This window comes from Centropristis striata, chromosome 24 (genome assembly GCF_030273125.1).
Source record: "Centropristis striata isolate RG_2023a ecotype Rhode Island chromosome 24, C.striata_1.0, whole genome shotgun sequence".
In the NCBI taxonomy this organism is placed as follows: Eukaryota; Metazoa; Chordata; class Actinopteri; order Perciformes; family Serranidae; genus Centropristis; species Centropristis striata.
Genome location: NC_081540.1, coordinates 7,415,848 through 7,439,414, shown reverse-complemented (window position 1 = coordinate 7,439,414; position 23,567 = coordinate 7,415,848). Strand labels below are relative to the sequence as shown.

At 36.9% G+C, this 23,567-nt stretch overlaps 1 protein-coding gene and 1 long non-coding RNA gene across 2 annotated transcripts in view; both read right to left on the bottom strand.

The window, feature by feature from the left end:
• The window catches only part of LOC131962952 (uncharacterized), a 41,980-nt gene extending 30,301 nt beyond the window's left edge, over positions 1 to 11,679 (bottom strand). The window contains exon 1 of the long non-coding RNA XR_009389980.1: positions 11,489 to 11,679. This is a non-coding gene — a long non-coding RNA (uncharacterized LOC131962952). The remainder of the gene's footprint in view (positions 1 to 11,488) is intronic.
• A 4,826-nt stretch (positions 11,680 to 16,505) lies between these two features.
• Positions 16,506 to 23,567, bottom strand: part of atp11a (ATPase phospholipid transporting 11A) — a 54,122-nt gene continuing 47,060 nt past the window's right edge. The window contains exon 31 of the mRNA XM_059327953.1: positions 16,506 to 20,822. Within this exon, the coding sequence (XP_059183936.1) occupies positions 20,541 to 20,822 (282 nt within the window). The 3' untranslated portion in view covers positions 16,506 to 20,540. The remainder of the gene's footprint in view (positions 20,823 to 23,567) is intronic.

The following is a 23,567-nucleotide window of genomic DNA, read 5'->3' as shown; positions in this document are numbered from 1 at the left end:
CCAGACCATCATCAACTGTGGGCAAGTACCTCATAATACCCCACAAAAAGATGCTTTTAGCAGACACAGGTGAATTTAAAGCACCATAGATTACAACATTTCCTACTTGTTCACTAAAACACTCCTCTAACCTCTAAAATTGTCATCAGATAACGAACCCTGCACTGTACTCAGGCCTCACTTGTCCACACAAATACATCCACTCAAGCTCTCACCTGTCGAGCTCTTCCAGCGTTCTTTACCTGCCACTGGGATCGGCTCCAACAACTGTCAATTATCCGTAAGCCAATCCCACAAGCGATTGACAAGCCAGTAGAGCCAGGGATCGAGTTCGGTCTCTTGGGGATCTGTGTGTGTGTGTGTGTGTGTGTGTGTGTGTGTGTGTGTGTGTGTGTGTACGTGTGTGAGAGTCAAAGTGTGTGTGTGCGTGCCTGTGTGGAATCAACCAGGGACACTACTAAGCTCTGACTTCAAGCAGCTCAGGTTGACTAGAAGTCGATGGGCTGATAAAACCGCCAAGTGTGTGTGTGTTTTTGAGTGTGTTGTCTGAAGACGGAGAGCTTGGGAACACATGGACACCGCTAATCCTTTAACTATTATCGAGAAAACCACATAAAACACACACAAGAAGGCATTCTAGCACACACATGTAGCGTCTCTTTTTTCACATGGTAAGTTACTAATGTTGTCTTTGTTAAGGCTGATCATTGATGTAAAATAATGATTAAGTAAGTCATATCATTCAGAAAGAACTGTCCTGAACACCTACAGGATAAAGGGCTCATTTGTCTCAAAACAAAGAGATTGTACTTATCAGAGAAAAACAGTATTGTGCATTTATTCAAAAGGCCAATGCTGTTGTTTCAAATGTGGTTGCTTTAGCAGGAAACAGCCAACGTAGTGTTAAAGTTATATATGCTGCAAACAGTCTTAGTTTGTGGTGGATAGCTGTGTGAACTTCTACACCTTAAACTGTAGTTCACATCCTGTTTTTATGTTGCACAACAAAATGTCTCTAAGTGTTAACCACAGACCTCACTTCATGCAAAATTCTCATTGAGTTTGAGAGGAAAGATCCCAGGGCACTAAAATGCTGACTTGCGTCCAGATTTCAGAACTCGTGTCTGTGGTGCCCTATTTAACCCGGCTAAAAGAAATAAGCACAAGCAGAAGATGTGACAACTAATGGAGAAAATGAATGAAAGAAATCCTGCAGTAGAACAACCTGAAGATGAAGTATTGAAGAATTACAAAATTATTACTGTGAGTATAAGAAAAGACATTGCCACGCAACAAAAACAGGTGAGCTTCAATAAAATGATTAAATAAACATTAATATGAGTATGTTATGGCTTGGCGAGCAACAAAAGTGCTTGTGCAAACATTAACGCTACCAGTGCATGTAAGCATATTGTATGCATATGATCACCCTCTGTGCTTTAATGTTAAACCTGGGAAATGGATCAATTACAGCAAAGCAGAGGAACACCTGACTATCTCACACTTCTAACATGTGCTGCGCCAGATTTCATGGAGGTTTGGAACGATGTAACACTGGAACGATGCCAAAAACAAGACAATATCAACCTGAAGAAAGGATGGTTCTTAACCCCGTCTTACAACTATTGTAACTATTGTATTTTGTGTGTGTGTGTGTGTGTGTGTGTGTGTGTGTGTGTGTGTGTGTGTGTGTGTTTGGGGCGTGGGACCGTATTAATGTCCTGAATATAACACTGTAATTATTCACCTTTATTGTCTCCGTAATACAGGCCTATCAATCAGAACATGACAGTGTGTGTGTGTGTGTGTGTGTGTGTGTGTGTGTGTGTGTGGGGCAACTTTCAACTCCTATCAGATGACTGCTGGGAGCAGGAGGGGGAGGAGGGAACGGGATGATGGAGATTATTTAGTTTTCTACTTTGTTCATTAAGTTGTCGCTGCAGATAAAAAAAATAAAGGCCCACAAATTAAATCTTGGTGCAACTTGACACAATATGGCAACTAAAGAGAGTAAACAAAGTGCCTTTTGATTAGTGCACTTTTTTCAGCTCAGTGTCAGGTTGGATAATTATTTGGGGCATTAAAGAACACAAATTTATACAGTTTTTCGACAAGGGTTAGCAGCTCTAAAGTGGCCTATTACTAAACCACAACTTTGAAGCATATTTGAATTTTATGTGCCAGGAGAAAGTAACAACTTTGGTTGTGTGAAAGAGGTTCGATAACATTAACAAGGAACTTGTTCAACTGTACACTTCATCAAATAGATTCTTGTTGACATATTATGTTAATACAAGGGATGTTAATAATGCACCATTTAACAGTTAACTGACAAAAAAGCTGTTATTAGTAGTAGTACTATAATATTAATATTAATTGGAGGTAAAAAAAAAAATCGGCAGAGGTCCCAAGATATGATTTCATCCCAATATTTGAGTCATGATACGATATTATTGCGACTTTAGGCCTTTTGCGATATAGTAAGTATTGCGATACAATATATTGCGATTTAACTGTTTAACTGCATTTTATGTCCACAAAATTGAATTCAATCAAGAATTGTTTTGTTAAATAAGAGAACTCATCTTACTTCAGTCTTTTTATTTCTCCACAATGAGAGTCAAGCCCACAGACTTCCTCAACTTTAAGCTTCACTGCTCTGAATTTTTTTTGAATGAAACATAAAAAAGCCTAACTTTACAGCATTATAGACAACTTCCCAACACGATATGTGACTACCATAGAATCCTTAGATCTTCTAGTTTCTCCAGTATATTCCTAAAAGTGAGCCTGCTACAGCCTACGGAAAAAAAAAAAAAAACTAATATCGATACTTGGCGACCATGAATCAATATAATACCGCATGCAAAATATTGTGATACTATGCTGTATCGATTTATTTCCCCACCACTAGTAGGAGTATTTTTTTTTCATTATAATGGGGATGACACAAACAGCCTAAATACTGTAAGACAGATGAAATTGCGAGTCAATCACAGCTATCAATCATGACTTTACACTCCCTTTATAAAGCTTCAACCACCAAATTTAAACCAAACGTGTCAGAAAATTGTAAAATAGCATAACAAGAACAACCTAAAATGACAGAAACTTAAAATAAAGTAAAATTAGAGGACAGAGACATGGCGCAATATGACAACGTGATGAACATAGTATGTTTGTTTATATGGACTGTATGTTGGATGGCTTTCTATCAAACATGTTTGAACATTATTAGCGGCCTGACCCCTAGTTCTGACATATATTTAAACAATAACCCTTCAAGTTTTTCTTGAGTTTACAGTGCATTATATACTGTAAATATTTTCAACCTTGAGCATCTGTGAAAAAAACAAGCCGAAGCAAAGTTACAATGATGGTCGATGAGTTAAAACACCGGAGACAAGTTTAAGGACCTTATATTTAATCATTTAAGGCCGCGCACAAGGTCCAAACCTTTTCAGTCAGTTTAACCTTAAATTAAACACTCATGCACTCGTGTTTAACCTGGTTACTGCTGTGGTCGATTAGCTCGACTGTAAATATTGACCCAACTCATTTTAATACTGTTTTCATCTCCACAATCCTTGAAAACTCCCAGAGGGGTTAGAAAACTTCACCAAGTACCACGGCTTCCCAGACATGTCCTATTGTCAACAGAATAACTGCTCTCAGAAGCATCCAAGGTTGAAGAAGAAGAGAAAAAGAGAGAGATGGAGAGGCAGTGAGTGGAGAAAAAGAGAGAGACGAGGAAGAAAGACGAGAATGAATGCTAACAAAAGTGAATACAGTTTTCCAAGGCTGCTCAGATTGGATCAATTCAGCAGCGACTGTGAAGAAAGGTAAACATGTTAGATGGTGTGTGTGTGTGTGTGTGTGTGTCTGTGTGTGTGTGTGTGTGTGTGTAGGAGTTTGAATTCAGTCAGTGAGGTCTTTGTCTTCAAGTGAACCCCGTTGAATGGAAGGACGAGGACAAATATGAATCCTCGGTCCGAACAAATTGATTACATACAAGGTTAGCTACAGTAACAGTAAAACATTAGCTGGCAAACAACGATATTAAGATCCTCCATGTGTCCTTGCTCCATCTAGTCCTCTCTACGTATTGCGCAGTATTATCTTTTCTTTCTCGAGTTAGGATCATTGTGTATAAAGGAGTTGAGAAATTCCACTGTATTCACAGGATCTTCTCCTTTCAGGCACCTTTACAAAGAATGTATAAAACCTATTTTATCAATCAATTAGGTGCTTTTGTGTTATAGGGAACTCTAGAAACTTGACTTATTGGCCCTTGACTCGACTCTTTTATGGCAATTTAAGAACAAGAAGCTCGAGCCAAAACATTGGAGACACGATTTTCTCTGCAAGTACAGTTAGAAATCAATCTTTACATTCAGAGCATCAGGACGGCCAAAACAAGCTACTTGAAGCTCTTATTTTTAAGGTCACATGTTTGACTGCTGACTAAAGTTAGTAGATGTATCATGAAGTTTTTCAATCAAAGACTCCATGTCAAGGCCACAGACACTATAACAGGCTAGCTCATTCTCAAGATCTTTCAAATATGGCCAATGGAGACTACCAATCCCTCACAGCGGCTGAATGTTCAGGTGAGGTTTACTTATTTGACATGAACTGGACCGATCAAAAGCCAGAGAGGCCTTTCATCACTATACAGGCTTTTACTTTCCTTAGAAATGTTTCTCGGTTTGTCATTTTGGGAAATACAAGAACTCACTTTCCTGCAGAAACATATTTGAGAAGATCGACATCAATCTCATCAGTCTGCACCACAGACTGTTTAAAGGAAGTTGCCTAGCCACCTTGACATCAAACATTGGCTTGTGGAGTACAAGTTTGGCATTTAGGCCGCCATCTTGCTTGTTTTTGGAGATGGATGTGACCAACAAGAGGGTGGAAGTGGGGAGTTATCTATAACATGGTCTCCAACCTACACTAGTGCTTAAAAGTTTGGGATCAACCTGAAAGTCTGTGTGATTTTCCATGAAAATAAACTGTTTTACTCATGAAATGACTTACAAAAGAAATTGAAAATATAGTAAAGACATTGGCAAAGGTAGAAATAATTATTTTAACCTGTACAAATCTCCAACTTTACCTCTAGATACTTAACAGCCTGAGGAAGGATCATTGTGTTGCTTCTCAAATCAGCACAAAACACTTTTCAGGTGTGCTAACATAATGCTCAGGTGTTTTAATGATCAATGAGCCTTTCAACACTGTAAACGTGGATTAACACAATGTGCCACTGGAACACAGGACAATATATAATAGATAATTCATAAGAAAATCAGCTGTTTACAGCTTTAATAGTCATTCACGACATAAACAATGTCTAGACAGTATGACTGTTATTTAATATTTTTAAAATTGTGCTTTTCTTTCAAAAAGAAGGACGTTTCTAAGTGACTCCAAACTTTTAAGCGGTATTGTAAACAACAGAAAACGTCGTACGTCAATACCACCCATAACAACCCGTATAGTTTACCCTAAATGGGACAATTCATTTACAAAATCATGTTGTACTGAAGAAAACTAGTGATTGAGACCATAAACTCATTAGAAAGATGTTACCTGAGGTAATAAATCAAGTGAGAAGTAGGGTCAGTTTCTCAGACATCTCTTTCTGCAGCCAGTTGAAAGACGATTAGACCTTTAGTTTCGCAGCTTTTTTCTGCTTTGCATCTTTTGTGTTGCTCAAACAACACAAGCCATTCGACAACTTAACCTCAGGAAGGTTTGATTGGCGTTGACATTTTGTTGACTAAAACATAAATCAATTAATTATTTTTTCATTGTTCTCATGTGTGGGTTGCCAAGTTCAGAACACTCTAGTCCTCAGTTCTGTGAAAGACAACATCTCTAACTAAGCGTATCCTCAGAGCGACAGGGCATCTGAAGAACACAATAAGCACGTCTAGCTATTAGAAGTGTTTCCTGTGAAGGACACTTAATGGCTTTGAATATTGTTGAACTTGCTGAGGTTGCAACTTATTGATGACTTAACCATTCTTTACATAACATAAGATCAACTGTGTGATCCTGAGCTTTCATATTCATGATGCAGAAGGATCATCACCATGAACTATTTCAAAGTCTGGAGAGCATTCTGGACCTGCAATGCCTACTGACTGATGCTTTAGTGACATACAGGACAGTATTTTACCATTCGTCACACTGTCAAAATGGTTTTAAATTAATGAGTTTGGAAGGTTTTTGGCAAATCATATTCAGTATGGCTGCCCAAGCTTGTCAGAATGAGTTCAATATTGTAATTATATTCTGTTTCGGGGTACCTCTTCATTCATAAATCAAGAGAGTGACATTAGACTAAACAAGAGAGGTTTGTGTCTTTCACTCATTCTATGCCTGTGTGTGTGTGTTAACGCGCACAACTTACATTTTTCAAAACCGGTATGATTCAGACAGAGGTCCCCTTGAATTCATTGGAATTGCTTTCTTGCTTTCTTCTTTCTCTGGTTGACCTGGCCTAATTATCCATGTAATGATATAACCCTGGGGGGAAATGGGATCTCCCTCTGTCTCCCAGGCGCGCGCACACACACACACACACACAAATAAACTGGGCCTCCCCATTCCCACAAAAAGCCCAAAAGCCTCTTGCTGAAAGAAGCGAAGGCAGGGAATGAATTTCACCCGCTAATTAGACTCGACCCTGCCTCTTATTCAGAGTGGAAACAACCTGAGAACAAAATATCACAGAATAGAAAAGTACAGTGTGTCCAAAAGAGGACTTCATGTCTGCATGAATGAGCAGATACTTTAAAACTGGCGAGATATGATGAACCCAGATGTGATGGACAAGTATTTTTCAACTTATTTCATGCATGAACTAAATGTTTTAATCAGAGGGGTTTGGCCATCCATTCAAAACTTTGGTCCTGAGCAAGATAAAGCCAAAATGTCAAAAAGCCCTTTTGATTTCAATGACCTAAGTTTCTTGTGGTTCTTTAAGGCGGGACCACCTTTTGATTGACATGTTACATCTACAACAGCTAGCTTTATTTAAATGGTCACCAATTGACTGATAATGAACTGGTATTTATTTAGCTATTTATTCAATTTTTATTTACTCTTTATATTAAGAATAAGTTACATTTTTCTATAAATGATTGACAGTGTAATACATTTTACACTAGCACTCAAAAGTTTGGGGTTACCCAGAAAATGTCTGGGTAAACATTTTTAAGTTACCCCAAACTTTTGAGCAGTAGTGTATCTTTAATTTAATGTTAAATATTATTTTTGATTAAGTTACCAACGATTTCAGCGCAAAAGTGGTGCACAATCCATATTTTAAAAAGTCTATTTTAATTCCAGATCAAACATTTGCTTAATTAGCTACCCTATTGAATTTCTGTACTTTTGTTTTCCTCTAAAATTGGTCTCAAAAATCCCACATCAGTCAGGCTCTATTATAAACCACCGCTCAGTGTGTCTCATAAGCCTTCAAACTCATGGATCTATTACTCAAAGTGGATTTCATTGTCTCATAAGCACCTGATTCAAACAGCCACGAATTCAAATATTTCAGATTTGTCATTTGTAGTGTAATCTGTGCAAAAGTTGACGTGTGTTCCCGTACATTTGGATCTAACTGAAAGACAGAAAAAAAGAAACATTGTGTGACATGTTTGGCATCGAAGCTCAAGCACAGTTTGTACTCCTGCCTGCCCAACACACACATCCATCAGCAGGTCTCTGACAGCTCAGGCCTTTGAACAGTGAGGCGGGTCAGAGCTATTATATGAGATCGATAGCAGCTACACTTAAACAGAGAGAGAGAGAGAGACTGAAAGAGCGCTCAGGGACAGAGATGGTGTATCTCATGTGTCTTGCTTTAGTGTCTTGGTCTATTCATCATCTGCTTGTTTGACAGCAACTGTGTAGTGATGTTTGAAAATTAAGTTGAGCTGTGGTAAAAAGTAGAGCCCGACAGATATATCGGTTGACAGACATTATCACCTATACTGGCCTAGAAGGCATATTGGTTTCAGTGTATATGCTGCGGTTATTTAAAGTTATTTTTACATAATATATGATGCAGAAATAGAGCTGGGCGATATGGACCAAAAGTCATATCCCGATATATTTAGGCTGAATATCGATATGTACGATATATATACTCTGATATTTTTTTTGCGAAGTGAGAGCAATCGTTCAGCCAAAGTCAAAGCCAAATATGACATGTCACATGTCAAGTAGTTTTATTGAAACAGTTTATTTAAGTGAACATAAATACTGTACAACAGGAGCACCTTTTTAAAAAAAATTCAAAGCTCCATGAAGTGCACATTTAAATAAAAAATATCTTAAATTAAAAAAACCTATGAAATAAAATAGGCCAATCTTTTTCTGTAATGAATATATTTATTATAATTAAATTTAATAATTTATAAACTAAAACTCACTAAAATGTATTATTATTTGAATTATATGAGAAAAGAATAACGAACATTACAAAATAACTAAATATGACAAACCCTAGTAAGGGCAGCATTTATATATAAAGGAAAAAATTTTAACTATATCGATATATGCAATGGTCTAATTCCACCTCACATTAAAAAAAATATCGATTTATTTTGAATATTGATATATATCCCAGCCCTATGCAAAAAAAACATTGCTTGGCATGAATTAGAAATGGTGCTTACCATGAATTTTATGTACAAAAAAGCACAAAAATTACTCTATCAACCATCATATCGGTTATTGATGAGTTTTCCCCCTCTAAAATCAATATCAGCATTGGTCTCAAAAATCACATATCTGATCACTTTTATGATCCATGACAATATGCAACCTTTTTATCAGTGAAATTATGTCTTATATTTTGACAACTCTCTGAATCAACAAAGGGCACTTTAGAAAGTCAGATCACAGTTTCTGCAGCTTGGTAGGTGACTCTCAGCATGCTACTCTTTTTCTTTGTCACATTTTTAAAATGCTGTTATACCTTTTGAAAGGCTACCACCAGGAAAGTAATCCACAAAAAAAGACAAAGATTTCTTTTTTGCCTTCTGTAGTTGTGTGAAATTGAGGAAAAACCACTGGCAGGAGAAACAGTCTGGCACACTGTCAAATGGTAAAACATCTGAACTCATTTCAATGACAGTGGAGAAAAGAAACAGAAACATACGTCACATATTTTAGTCTTGCTGGCTCCATTTAATATTATACGAAACCAAAAGATGTGATTTATCTCTTGTGTTTGATCAGAGAAATTCAGAATTAGTAAAGTGACAAAAGCAATAATATCAAAAGGAACCCATGTGGACTCCTAATGAGTTTGGAAAGCAGAAAAACCTGAACTGCTCACCCTGTGTGTGTGTGTGTGTGTGTGTGAGAGAGCAGGGACAGAGGACAGCCGACATTTATTGACAAAGGCTGCTGCGCTCGATAAGAAGAGGCATAAAATCAATCAACCTGATTAGTAGAGAAGAGGGAGGGAGGGTGAGGGGACTGCAGAGGAAGTCTCACTGCACAAAAAGAGGACTCGATATAAAAAATGAACAGCGGAGGAAGAAGTACTCAGATCCTCTACTTTAGTAAAAGTATTAATACAAACATAAAAAATACTCCATTACAAGCAAAAGTCCTGCATTAAAATCCTACTTAGTTTAAGTTTCTAAAGTTAAAGTAGCTGTGCAGAAAATAAACTACATTATTAATGCTGATGCATCAATGTGTAAGCAGCAATTTACTGTCATACTGTAATTCTTTCTGGGCTTTTTAATATAGGATATTAAAGTAATTTTTATACATTGAATAATAATATATGTTAGTATTTAAGTGTATTAATGTTACAACACTGTTGATCTTATTCATTTTTATCTCATTTATTTTTACATTTTTATAGTATTTATAAAAATATAAAATAAATATTGTATTAAATTTATAATTACATTATATAAATAATATTAAATATAATATACTACAATATATAATAATAATATAATAGAATTATATTTATATACATATTTTTTTTAATTTTTCTAAACATTTTTAAATATTATATTAAATATTTAATGTAAATATATCTATTTTTTTAAGTTCATGATGTTTCTTCAGTCCATTAGTAACCATGTTAAATAATTGTGTTGTCAATATTGACCAAAATAGTTCCGTTGCATAAATCTGTATTCATTTTTCAGACTTTTCACTACTTTCTTCTGTGAGTATGAGTCAGTATGTGAGATGATTAAGAAGAAGCTTTATCAGAAAAGGAGGAGGAGGAAGAAACTGTTTCTCTGTGTTACTTTACAAGCACTTCAAAATGTTATTTAGTGTCTGAATCACTGATTGTGATTCAGTTAGTGGTGAGAAAAAAGGGAAAGAGTTTGGAGCTAGCAGCGCTGCTTGGAAGAACAGCAGGAAAATGTCAGCTTTCTGCCACTGGCACTTGGACTCCAGTCAGCATTGAGAAGGGGGATACACACTAATCAGATTAGTTTGTTTCTGCACTTGTAAGAGGAGACAGTCAGCAGTGTGATGCAGTCTGTGGCCCATATTTAGCCTCCGCCAACATGAAACAGGCGATCACCTCTCGTCTTTTCATTTAAACCACAGGGGCCAGACCGAGGCCAGACCGAGGCCAGACTGGGGCCAGACTGGGGCCAGACCGGGGCCACACAGGGGCCAAAATGGGGGCCAGACAGGGGCCAGACCGAGGCCAGACCGGGGCCAGACCGGGGGCCATACCGGGGGCCAGACCGGGGGCCAGCCCAGGGCCACTCTGACACTAAGTGCTCAGTTTACAAGTTGATGTTCACATCATTTGTGAGGGTCAGTTGGTGTAAGCAGTATTTTTTTCCCTATAAAAATCTGATTATGTACAAGAAAACAAATGTGGACTAAAATGAGGAAAAAATACAATCCATGTTTACATTGCAACACTATGGTAACAAATTTTACATAATTTGTCAAAACTTTAGAAAAAAATGGTTGTTTTTAGAATATGTTCTGCTTAATATTGATGAAATGTGTAAATGTAGAAATACTCCAAAAAATTAATTTTATGGGTTTTTTTTTTTAATGAAGTAGTTATATGTATAAGTCCACTTAAATTCAGTGTAGGTGGATGAAGTATTTAATATTTATCATTTTTTGTGGTTACACCATTTTGACATCTTGCCATCCCTTATTTGTCACTGACCCATGTATATTCTCTGCGAACAAAACAGAACTACAGCTACAGATATACTGAGAAAACATTTGTTCACTATAAATTCAAAACCTAAGAAATGTCACATAAGCCTTGGTTGGTTCTGCAGACAGAAACAACAACGAAACCGTTTCCAACAAAAACAAACAGTGACTATATAACCTTCAAAACATCAACAAGTGCACTGCAGAGACTAAAATAACCACAGGCAGCAACATCAGGACATGTAAACAAACAAACAGATATGGAGACAGAGAGAAAGTAAAGTATCTTACTCACGTGTGGCCGAAGTTCACTCAAGATGTTTGACTGCAACTGACAGGCATTTGTTTGTTGACAGAGGTCTTCTTCCTCTTTGTTTGTTTGTTGACAGAGGTCTTCTTCCTCTTTGTTTGTTTGTTGACAGAAGTCGTCTTCCTCTTTAAAAGTACTTTTATTTCTCAAAAGAACTCTTTTTCATGGACAGTCATTTTGTTTGTTTGTTTCCTCCTTGTTTGTTTGTTGACAAAAAGCTTCTTACTCTTTGTTGACAAAAGTCTTCTCCCTCTTTGTTTGTTGACAAAAGTATTTTCTTCTCTTTGTTTGTTTGTCGACAGAAGTCGTCTTTCTTCTTGTTTGTTTGTTGACATTAGGCTTTTCCTCTGTTGTTTGTTTGTTGACAGAAGGCTTCCTCCTCCATTTTTTTGTTTGTTGACATGAGGCTTTTTCCTCTTTGTTTGTTGACAAAAGTCTTCTCCCCCTTTGTTTGTTTGTTGACAAAAGTATTTTCTTTGTTTGTTTGTTTGTTTGTTTGTTGACAATTATTCCTCCTTAAAGGTACTACTGTTTGTCAAAAGACCTCTTCTTCATGGACAGTCATTTTGTTTGTTGACAGATGGCTTCTTCCTCTTTGTTGAATGAACTTTTCTCCCTCTTTATTTGTTTGTTTGTTGACAGAAGTATTCCCATCTTTGTTTGTTTACTGACTGTTTTTCTGTTTGTTTGTTTGTTGACGATGAAGGCCGAGAGCTAGCTCGCTAACGCTACAGCCTGTTTAATTTAACTTTCTCTTATTTGTCGTGTAAACAGTGAGCGACATAAACATAAACATGTACTTAATTGTTTGTTTTCCAGCGACGTGTCCGTCGTGTCGTAGTGTCTTTACAGCCGCTTTTGTTTGTTTGATACTTGACAATATTTTAATCAAGAGATACAACTTTCACCTGGCGGTTTGCCACAGGTCAATCAGAGCTGCAATATTCTTTTTGGCCACACACTTTTATATATAATCTAGGGGGGCGCTGTTTAGCTCAATTTTATTAAATTACAGTCATATTGAATTGTGAAAGAGTCGTTGTTGCATACACTGTAAAAAAAGAAAAACAATAACTACTCAATAAAATTGAGGCAACAGATTGAACGTAATATTATTAATTAAATCTAACTACGTTACAAATTGAGTTAATAACAACTTAACAGGAAGTGCCTGTGAATTAAAAATGGACTTAATCTATTGTGTTTAATTCATTCAAACTTCTCTTGATTTAGAATTACATACACATAAAGATTATATTTAATGTTGTCAAAATAAGTAGATTCTATCTCAAACATTTTTATATGAAAGTTACTTAAACAACTGCCTCAAAATTAAGGATGCATTTATATTTAATACATTTTATCAAATATATTTAGTAAAATGAAATGACTACAGAATGATTTATTACAGTGTAGAGAAATTGTCCAGCTGCTTATTAAAATGAAAAACGTGAATAAAGTTGAGTATTCTGCCATCATACCGTTATAGACACACATAACTATATCTCCCAGTTTTATTCCCATTAATGAAAAACACAGCTCTTGTAACTGAATGGTAAATTACAGAATATGCAGTAGGCTATTTAACCATGGCTTATTTTGTATATACATTGTTTGGATGTATTTAGATTTATTTGTTCAATATTATATAGTAAAGTTAAGTTTAATATTGTTAATGAATGACACTTACATGTGTCAAGTGCCTATACATCCTGCAGTGTTACGTTAAATTAGATTTCTCCAGTATTCACTGTCATATGTACCTTATTCTCAATGTGTGTATGAGATCCTCCGCAGCCCTCAGGTGAAATAACATAATTCATCGGTGGCCTTGAGTGAGTTGTGTGCCCACAGTTTAATGTAATGTCTATTTGACGCCTACAGCCCTAAGGCTTTCAGTTAACTAGAAGTCTTTAAGGCTCAGATCGTCTTGTATTGTGTTGTATTTGATTCGGTGTCAGGACATTGATGAGAGTGACAAAGAACTGACAAGACTTCAGGACAGATGGAATAAAGTTTCTGCACAATTGCCCTTGTTTGAAGAAGATGTAGGCTGGAGGTGAAGGGACAGGAATATGAGATATTATAAAAGAAAAAGAAAAAACAAAATGTAGAGACATTTTGAATTAAAGCTCACAAAATACTATCAAATAAAATCTCCCAGTCAGTGAGTTTGTGTGTGCGTTAATTTTCCCCTTTAAAAGCTAGGTCATAATAATGAGACAGTCCTTTGTGCGGACAAAAGAGGAGCCCAAAAAAAACAACAATGTGTACTGAGTCATAAACAATTGTGGCAAATAACAGCAATTTCACAGCTAATTCGTAGATTTCACGTGTGGATGCCTCCATCACCTCCCTCCATTTAATGCTGTGAATAGAGACACACGCTGACATTACAACCACGAGATGAGATACAGTGTGTGTGTGTGTGTGTGTGTGTGTGTGGTGGGTGGAGGTCTTAGGTCTAATGATTTAAGCCTAGCTTGAGTGTCAGACCCACTGCTGGGCACAGACACTCACACACTCTCTGTTGTTACTACAGGTGTCAAAATGATTGTAGTTGAGAGCTGACTGTTAACTGGCAATCCAATAAAATCCACACAGATCAATCCCATTTGATTCTTTAGATTGCCAGATGATGCACAACTATTATACAACACACATCAGCTTCTAAATGTCAGATTTTCAAACGCATAGAGCCTTTATATTAGGCTTTACTACAAGCACACCTAATATCACCTGGTGTGCATTTGTAAATTACATTTCTACTTTATGGAAGTACATACAAGGGTTTTAACACCATTTTTAATCCTGTCTGTCCTCCTCTGTTGCTCTCCTGAGGTTTCTTCTTCTTTCTTTTTTTTCTGTTAAAGGGTTGTTGTTTTTTAAGGAGTTTTTTAGGGACAAAGGGCTGAGGGTGTCATACCATGTGTTGACAGAAAATTTGTGATTCTGAGCTATATGAATTCAATGATTTGAATTGAATTACACTGTAAGATCTTAGCTTCTCCACTCTCTATGCCAAACCACTGAAAGAAAAAAGTCCAACATGTCTCAAAGTTAGCCTGCATTTTAACAAGGGGCAACATTTTTCTTTTAGCCTTAATCGACAACAAAACCAGTGATAAACAAACCTCCACAGGATTGGTGATGATGACCCAACTACAGTTACTCATTTTGCTGCAGTGGTGAATATAACTAAGTAAATTTTTTTCAAGGATTCTTTTGAGCTTGTACTTGAGTACTTCCACATATTTATAAAACTTCTACTTCTACTTCACTATAGGGGAAAATATTGTACTTTTTACTCCACTACATTTAGCTGACGGCTTTATTTACTTTTCAGGTCGAGATTTAACATGAAAAAAAGCATTAATTTAAAATGATTATGCACGCTTACAAATGAATTAATTAGCTAAAATAAACTAATCTGGACAACAGCAAAATGCTGCTTATATAAATGCATCAATAATAATAACAATCCAATAATATATTTGGAATATAGAAAACAGTCTGAGTGGGTCCATTCTGCAAAACGAGTACTTTTACTTTTGATACTTTAAGTACATTTTGATGCTGATACTTTTGTACTTTTACTTCAGTAAGTTTTGAATGCAGGACTTGTACTTGTAGAGTAATTTCTCAGTAGTACTTTAACTTAAGTTATGGATCTGAATACTTCTTCCACCACTGCTTTTCTTGTAACCTGGCACCAAGTCCCAGATTAATATTAACTTGGTATTTTCTGATAAAACTACTTGCAAAAAAAGGGGAAAAGCCGCGCAGAACTTTTCCTTTCACCCTGCTCCCTAAACGGAAAAGGATTTTGTGCACGGCATTTTACAAGATTACTATTGAATCCTGATATTTTTAACAGTCACCTGTTGCTTTATTGAAGCTTCAGTCACTCTTAACATGACGGAAAATGAACCGATATCTCCTCAGTGCCTTTGATTTCTCTGCCAGTCCCATTTCTGTCTCGATATGTTGAGTGTTTTCATACGATTGGGGGTGTGAATTCATCTTAATCTAACATACTCTGTTACAGCACTTACAAACACCTACCTTTAAAAAAAAGTGTTATCATGTTGTACTTTTCTGCTTCAAGCAATTTAACCTCAAGCAGTTTAAGACGAAGGAAACCTAAATTGGTGGTGAAGAGGTTGTACTTGGTTACACCTTGAATTACCTCCCACCTCGCTATATATTTTAGTGTCTATACTAAGTAACACACCATAAAAATGTAATTAAAGGTAAACACATTTAAGTTTGATGAAAAAGGTGGCAGGTAAAACATTAAGACTTTGCTCGTTCTGCTTGCTTTTAAAAACGATTGAATGAGTCACTGCAATTAAGCTGCTGAAAAAAAAATCTTAGGGGGGGGGGGTAAAAGAGGTCTGTGCAGCCACAATGAAAACGCACAGCCACTTTTCACCATCTACTTTTCATATTTCTTCTTCTTCTTCTTCCCCAGATTTCACCTCTGACAGTCTTGCCCTAGATATTTCTCCATCCCTGTCAGACACAGTAGCAGGTCTCATCGGCTGCCAGCTGTGGAGGAGAGGACGTGGAGATCAGCGCAGATGAGAAGTGAAAAGGATGAAGAGAATCCAATCGATCCAAAACCTCCATCTTAATCTTGTTGACGTCCTCAGATGGTGCAGACGGCAGCCCTGGAGCAACTTTAGGGAACACGTTAAATCTAAAAATTGTCATTTTTTAAAACCATTTTCTCAGTGTTATTTACAACACAAGTGGCAGTGTAGAACGAGCAGCTAATGCCAGCACAGATTGGTTGTTTACTGTACTCATGAAGTATCCTTTTCATTGTATCTCATCAGATTCAGATGATAAAACTCTTCAGGTGCGTTTGATTTGTCCACAATCTTTTAAAAAGGCCTCAGAAACTATTAGAAATGCTCTACTGCATCCTGGTGGTGGATGCAGGAAGTGCAGCTGCAAAAAACAAATTCATGAGAAAAAAAAGATCACATTATTGCAGTTTTTTCTTCACTTCTGGCTTTTATTTTTGAAAGCAAATGTACAGTTGTTTGCCATTGATAGCTACAGAAAGGTTGGCAAAAATCCACAAGTAAATTTTGATATGACTCTGTTAAAAACTGTATATAAAAAGACCCCAAAACTGTACATCAATTAACATAACTACATTTATATATCGTATGTATATATATATATATACTGTATCTGAGGGTACAGCGATGTATTGATACTGATGGTTATGAGAAATATCACACTATACAATAATACGTTGTAAAAGATAACATTCTGTTCGAAGGCTGTCAGTTAAGGTGGTCTTGAAAGATCAGGACAGTTAGGAGAGGAGCGATTGTTACAGTAACACCTTAAATTCACCGTTAATGGCTCTGAAAGTTTCTACAGCAAAGTGTCAATAATCAGACAAGACGGTTCAGTGCAGGGGTGTCTCTGAGCTAACACCACACCAATCTCTTTCTTTAAGCTTTAAAGCTATGCATACGTACATACATACATGTCCAGTGTTGGTTTGTTTGAATATTCTAATTCATAAATAAGACACACATCAAATACTGTCTCCAGAGTGTAAAAAAAAAAAGGTAACATACATACATACATACATACAAAAAGCACTACAGTAACTGTGGATATCTTTTTGGAATTCATTCATTAATTTATGTGGATTGCAGAGATACAGGAGCATCTCTTTGACAGATGACCTCACACAGAGAAGACGGGTTATGGCAATAATAAGATATTCTGATTAGAGCCCGACAGATATATCGTTTTCACAGATATTATCAAAGGTTAATTGATTTCGGTGTATATGCTGATTGATATGTGTTCTGCACAATATATCATGCAGAAAATGTTGCTTGGCTGGTAGCTTTTCATTTTTTAAAATTATTTTTCAGCAATTGCCTGAAATTGATCTGTTTATTCAGCTATTTATTTTATTCCAAATTATCGTTATCATTAAGAATTGGCTGACAATGTAATACATCGTTTGTATTATGTATAACAAGCTCTATGGGTACATTTGCAGAGTGAAAATCAGTGCAAAATCCACATAAAAAGGTTTATTTTCATTACAAATCAAAAAATGACTTTATCAGCCACCATATCTGCATCAGTCTCAAAAATCCCATATCGGTCGGGCTCTAATTCTGATGCATGTAAGTGCCAGTGATTGCTACGATGAGGTTTTACATGACTTTTGAATGCAATACTAGGAATATTGTAGTTCTAATGCTCTGAGGCCACATTTGTTGCAGTGGGTCATTTACATGCAAGGCAATATTTTAACTAGAGGTATCCAGCCATGCAGATAGTTTTGGTTTTATTTGTCCAGTTTGTGAGCTCTTATTCTCCACTCAGTTATCCACAGAATTCACTGTGGAAGGTTTCTGGACTACTTCTTCAGTAGATCGTAGTTCCACTCTGCATGCCTGGTTATAAAGGTGACTGAAAAATTGTTTTGTTTGCACTGGTAGTTTATTAAATTGGATTTATGGAAGTGGGATTGTACCTCATACAACCCCACTTCAATAAATCCAAACTATTCCTTTAATATGCAAATTGAGTTCAGGGACACTTCCTGTGGATTGTATATAAACATTGAAATAAAAAAACAGAACTTTGAGAAGCGAGAGATGTTAAATTAAAAGGAAACGTAAAAAAAAAAATCCCAGTTTCTCATTAAAACAAAGACTGATATCTTTCCAGTGTGTGAGACCTCCACTTACTCTTAAAGTGGTATTTGTTTTTTTACACATTACACATCATAGAAAACAATACAAATTTCAGAGACCTATGCCCTTCTGGACATATATAAAACATTTGGAATAAAAACAATAAAAAACAGATAATAAACATAAATGTTTTGGTGCATAAGTAATTAATTTGTTCATTTATCACTTGTAATATTTCAGTGTTGTGTTTGTTCTCGGTGGATTTTTACATTCACTCGTTCTCTCAGTCCACACATCCATCATCTGCATCCATTTAAACGCCTATTATTTAAATTAGAATAAAGCAAGCGAAGACAGTTCAGCAGAGACAGAAACTACCACAAGGCACCTAATGTAAAGCAGCTATATGTATCTCTAGCAGCAACAAGGCTTTGGTTCATAGAAGTGCTATTAAAGTAGAAAACATCATTTCTACCGTGTCTCACAATGACAGATGGATTAGTGGACAGATGGACAGATGGATGGCCGAGGAGACGCAGGAGGAGACAAACGAGAGGACGATGAGACGGGTGGAGGCGGCTCTCACAGAGGTAGGAAAACTTCCACAGCAGCATCACGTCACCACAGGGAGAATGAAAGAATGAGAGAAGGAGAGAAACAGCTAGAAAGAAAGGATGAAGCAGGAAAGTGTCAAAAATGCACTGAAAAGATCTTTTATTCAGGTAGAAACTCCCATCATGAGAGCATTAACACTGAGCTATTAGAGGCTTTAAACTACAATAATTAAATAAATAAATGAATGGTACCTGGAGTTTAATTTCCTAATATGATAAAATAGTTTGATATTGAAGAAAATATGCTTATTTTCTTTTAATAAAACAATATGTTAAGCTTTGCTGTCTCCAGCTTTACACTGTGTTCTCATTAATAATTGGCTGTGTTTGAAATGATTAAATCTGCAAATCTGATCAAAAGCTGCATATTTATTTAAGGCATGGAATAGTTCTGGGGCACTTGATAAAATCCTTATGTTGTTCTCTGATTATCTTATTAAGACATGTTACTTATGTTCATTTTTAAGGTGCTGCAATGAAATGAAAACTGTCATAAAATAACTTTTTATCTAGGTTAGAGACACATTTTTACCTATATTTTAACTGGATTTAGTCATTGGACATATGGATCTTAAAGCTGACGAACCGTGTTGGAAAAACACAAATTCAGTGTTTTATCTGATTTTAATCACCAGGTTTGTCTGTCTCAGAGGAGGAGACCTCTGTGGTTAATTAAATCCTCCTGAACGATGAACACTGAAGATATCCTCACCTCATATCCTCACTGACCAATAGATCTGACACCTCACGTAGCACTACAGTCGTACAGAATCTTCTCTTTTTGTTTCTTTGGTAAAAAGTCTCAGTGGAAGATTTACACGGTGACATTAAGGCATTGAGAGACAGCTAGGAGGCCATCATGTAGCCATTTATATTAATTCTATTATAGACACATATCAGGGGGTCCACAGTTAAAGTGCTTAAAAGACTGTAAGACAGAAGGGCATCCTGCAGAGATGAATGTAACACACACTAACACTAACACTCAGCACACAGATACACACACATCTGGCCCACCAGTGACTCTACACTAGCTACATGTAAAGCATAAGGATGGGATGTGCAGCTAAAGAGCGACTCTCCAACACTTAGGCTTTACAGCTCTACTACGCCACTCCTTACAATGTTGTAGAGAGTCCTAGGGAGTATTTCGGGATAATATGTTTGCACACAGGCAACACCAGTTAGTCCTGAAAAGAGGCAGAACAGACAGAGAGAGAGAGGAATGAAGAAAAGAAAAGGTTTGGTCAGAGAAAGCTCCAGCTGGCTTAACTAAGCACTGTTACTGTCTTCATCAGCAGCACAATCACACCGTAAATGTTTTTAAAAAGTCGTACAAATCCTCGTAAAGTACACTTTTAACCGCCAGCTATCAGAGGCCAACTTAAAGGGCCAGTGCACGTTTTATTTGAAGTGATTTAAGAAGTTTGCTGTGACATCGATACGCTGAGCCCTTAGTGGCGGCGAGCGAGGCCCTGTGGGCGGAGTCCTTTCCAGAGCCGTCCCAGAGTGCTTTGCGCCATACTTGGCTGCTGACTTGGGCGCATTTGTGAAGGTCACTTTCACTGTAATCCCTTACCGCTGGATTACAAACACATCTAATTTGTTCCAGTAGCCAAATAAATAAGTTACTTTTAGGTAACTTTGTGTTCCTGGTCAGCTTCTGCACCAATTTATTCCTTCGTTCTGGATGCCGGATATCACAATATAAGAATAATAAAACCGGACAGAAATAAATCAGACTGAGGTCTCTGGCCCCGCCCCGCAGTAGGCGTATCCCTGCTTGGAGTGGCGGGAGCCGTCAGCGAATCGGAGCAGGGGTGTGAAGGTGCAGTAGTCTGGCGTTCTTTGCCAGCGCGTGAACATGATTTTCTTTTTAAAGGGTTCAGACCTTCGAGGGTTCGGGGCGTTCCTTTGGTTGCCCGAGCCTCGCCGGTGTCTGCCAGCCTTGGACGGGGCATGGAGAGACGCCAGGGGGGTGAACTCGGACAGCTGGCCCTTGTAGAGTTTATCAGCATTCTGTGTGAGAGGACAGCAGGAGGACAGGAGACGGAGAGAGTTAGACACAGAGGAAAGACATGTTGACTGTCCTGAAGAGGCAGGAGGAGGAGATATTGTTATCACAGCTGGACACACATAAATCACTATAGCTATATTTTACTGAATTTAAAAAAAAAATGTAATCTGATTAAGCCATGTCAGGCGTTTAACTACATGTTGTTGTGTCTTTAAATAGTAAGCCTTTTCAGTTTGTCTCCTTATAAGAAAATAGTAATTTGAAATAACAAAAAAGTCTAATCGGGGTCAAATAGTTGTTTTAAAATGCAGCTGATTGAAGCAAAGCCAATGTAATTAAAATTTTTACGAAATATGGAAAAAATAACTGCATGCATTGTCAATATGTTGCATTTTTTATGATTTTTTTCTGTCTGAATACACGTTGTACTAAACTATTTTTAGTGATAATACATTTACAATTTTTTAGAAAAAAAAAAGTGTTTATTCTTGTAATTTCCCTAAGGAAATTAAAAAAGTTTCCTTAGTGATGCCATTAAAGGGTTAAACTCTGGATACATCTGTGAAGTTCATTTTTGAAGAAAGTCATTTATAAAGTCATGCTGATATAAAATTGGTACATAATTGATCTATTTTTATTCTTTATCAGTATCTGTCTTTCCTCTGTCAGTAACCTGAACCTGATCACAATTCTGCCTCAGCAGACAATTCAATTATTTAATTTAATAAATAAGTATTGTATTGCCTTTAATCTAATAGGCCAGCTGGGATGATAATATCTGTCCATCCTGTTTAGACCTCAGACTGTATATTTATGCTTTTATATACAATCTCAAAGGTTCATACACAAGTGATGCAACCCAAGCAAATAAAGTACATACACATGAATATGTAAATAAATAATTATGCCATCCAACACCATAAAAAAGACCAAACCAAACCATGCAAATGAAACATGATAAATAAACATGCATAAAAAATAAGTCCCACTGTGTGTGCAGTCTTCTGGCTCTGCAGCGAGGCTGAAAAGTGCCACTAGAGGGCGCCACAGCTCCAAAAACCAACCTGTCTGTTTAAAAGACCCCTTTTCTAGTGACATATTCTATGGATAATTCCCATTATATTCAATGCATAACAATAACAGTAAGAGCAACTAATAAACTGTAGAATTAACCATTAACTATAGTGAATGCAATAACTGCAGGACGTTTGTGTAAAACAAGGGATTTGAACAAGTTTTTAGCCAATTGTTTCCTATAAAATGCTGCATCAGAGAGTTTTTCTGTTATTTTTAGGAACTTTTAATATAATTCTCTGTTTGTTATGCTTTCTTTTTGTATTCTTAACAACCACATATACCTAACAGGCTTCTGTTGATTGCTTGTCCATTGTTCTGTTAGCTCTTTGGTTGTTTTTTACTGAAAAGTTTTCTAATGTTTGACTCTGAAAGGGAAAGATCTGTGAATAAAGCTTCACTGTGCCCTTATCCTTTGAGGGGTTTTATTTTATTTATTTAAATCTTACTTAATAATGCAACATGAAAAAAACAATTAAATTATTCTGTGCAGAAATGAATAAAATGCTGAAATATAGGCTAAAAAAAAACTTGTCTTATGACCACTTAAAATTAAGAGTCCCAAATGAAACTAGGGCGACCTCTAGTGGTTTGGAACATCTAGAGGACTTTCTGCTCATCAAACTTTTTAAGACCCACACACACTACACCCATGTGTTAGTCAGGTACAAAACCACACACCACGGCTCCGTGAACCCCGTCACTGCAGGATGTTAACATCACCCAGTATTACCCAGTGCCACCATTACACACACACACACACCCACGGTGGCACGGTGTGTGTTTTACCGTGCTGAAGCCCTCTAGGCTTCTGTGACAGCTAGTCCATCTAGTAAGGAGTCAGAACTGTGGTAGGTCAGGGTCCTCTCAAACCCTTTATTATCCCTCACACGCTGTGGACACGCACACACACACATTCAAAGACAAACACATTAAAGCTCTTCTACATACACATGGAAATACACACAATCTAACTTCAATGACACAGAAAACAACATCAAACAATCCAGATGTACATGCACTGGCATGCAATCACACTATTAAACAACAGAGTCCCCTTGTGTGGAGTAAAAAAAAGACAAAGATGTAAAATAGAGAGAAAGAGGGTTAGAGAAAAAAGTTAGAGACAGTGGGAAAGGCAGAGGGTCACCTCTAGGAGGGGTTGGGCTAGAAACTCATTCTGCTGGAAGTCTGAGACAGCATAAAGATGGTGGAAGGCTCGGAGGCAAGGCACCGACGCTTATTCTGCCACGGAGGAAGGAAGAGGAGGAAGGGAGGTGCCAGGAGGTGAGCAGGAGGAGAGGGAAGAGTTAAAGCTCGGAAGATTAGTCACATCATGATTTAATTATGCTTTACAGACATATCTGCACAGGTTTCAGACAGATATAAGGAAGGTTAAAAGAAAGAGGAAGTTTAGGACAGTGGTGGAAAAAGTGTAGATCCCTTCCTTCAATAAAAGTACTAATACCACACTGTGAAATTACTCCACTACAAGTAAAAGTCCTGCATTCAAAACTTACTTGAGAAAAAGTATAAAAGTATCAGCATCAAAATGTACTTAAAAGTATCAAAAGTACTCGTTATGCAGAATGGACCCACTCAGATTATTATTATTGAGTTTTTCTGATTTAGAAATAGAGAGGCACTGCACACAGACAAAGAGAGTCTTTCTG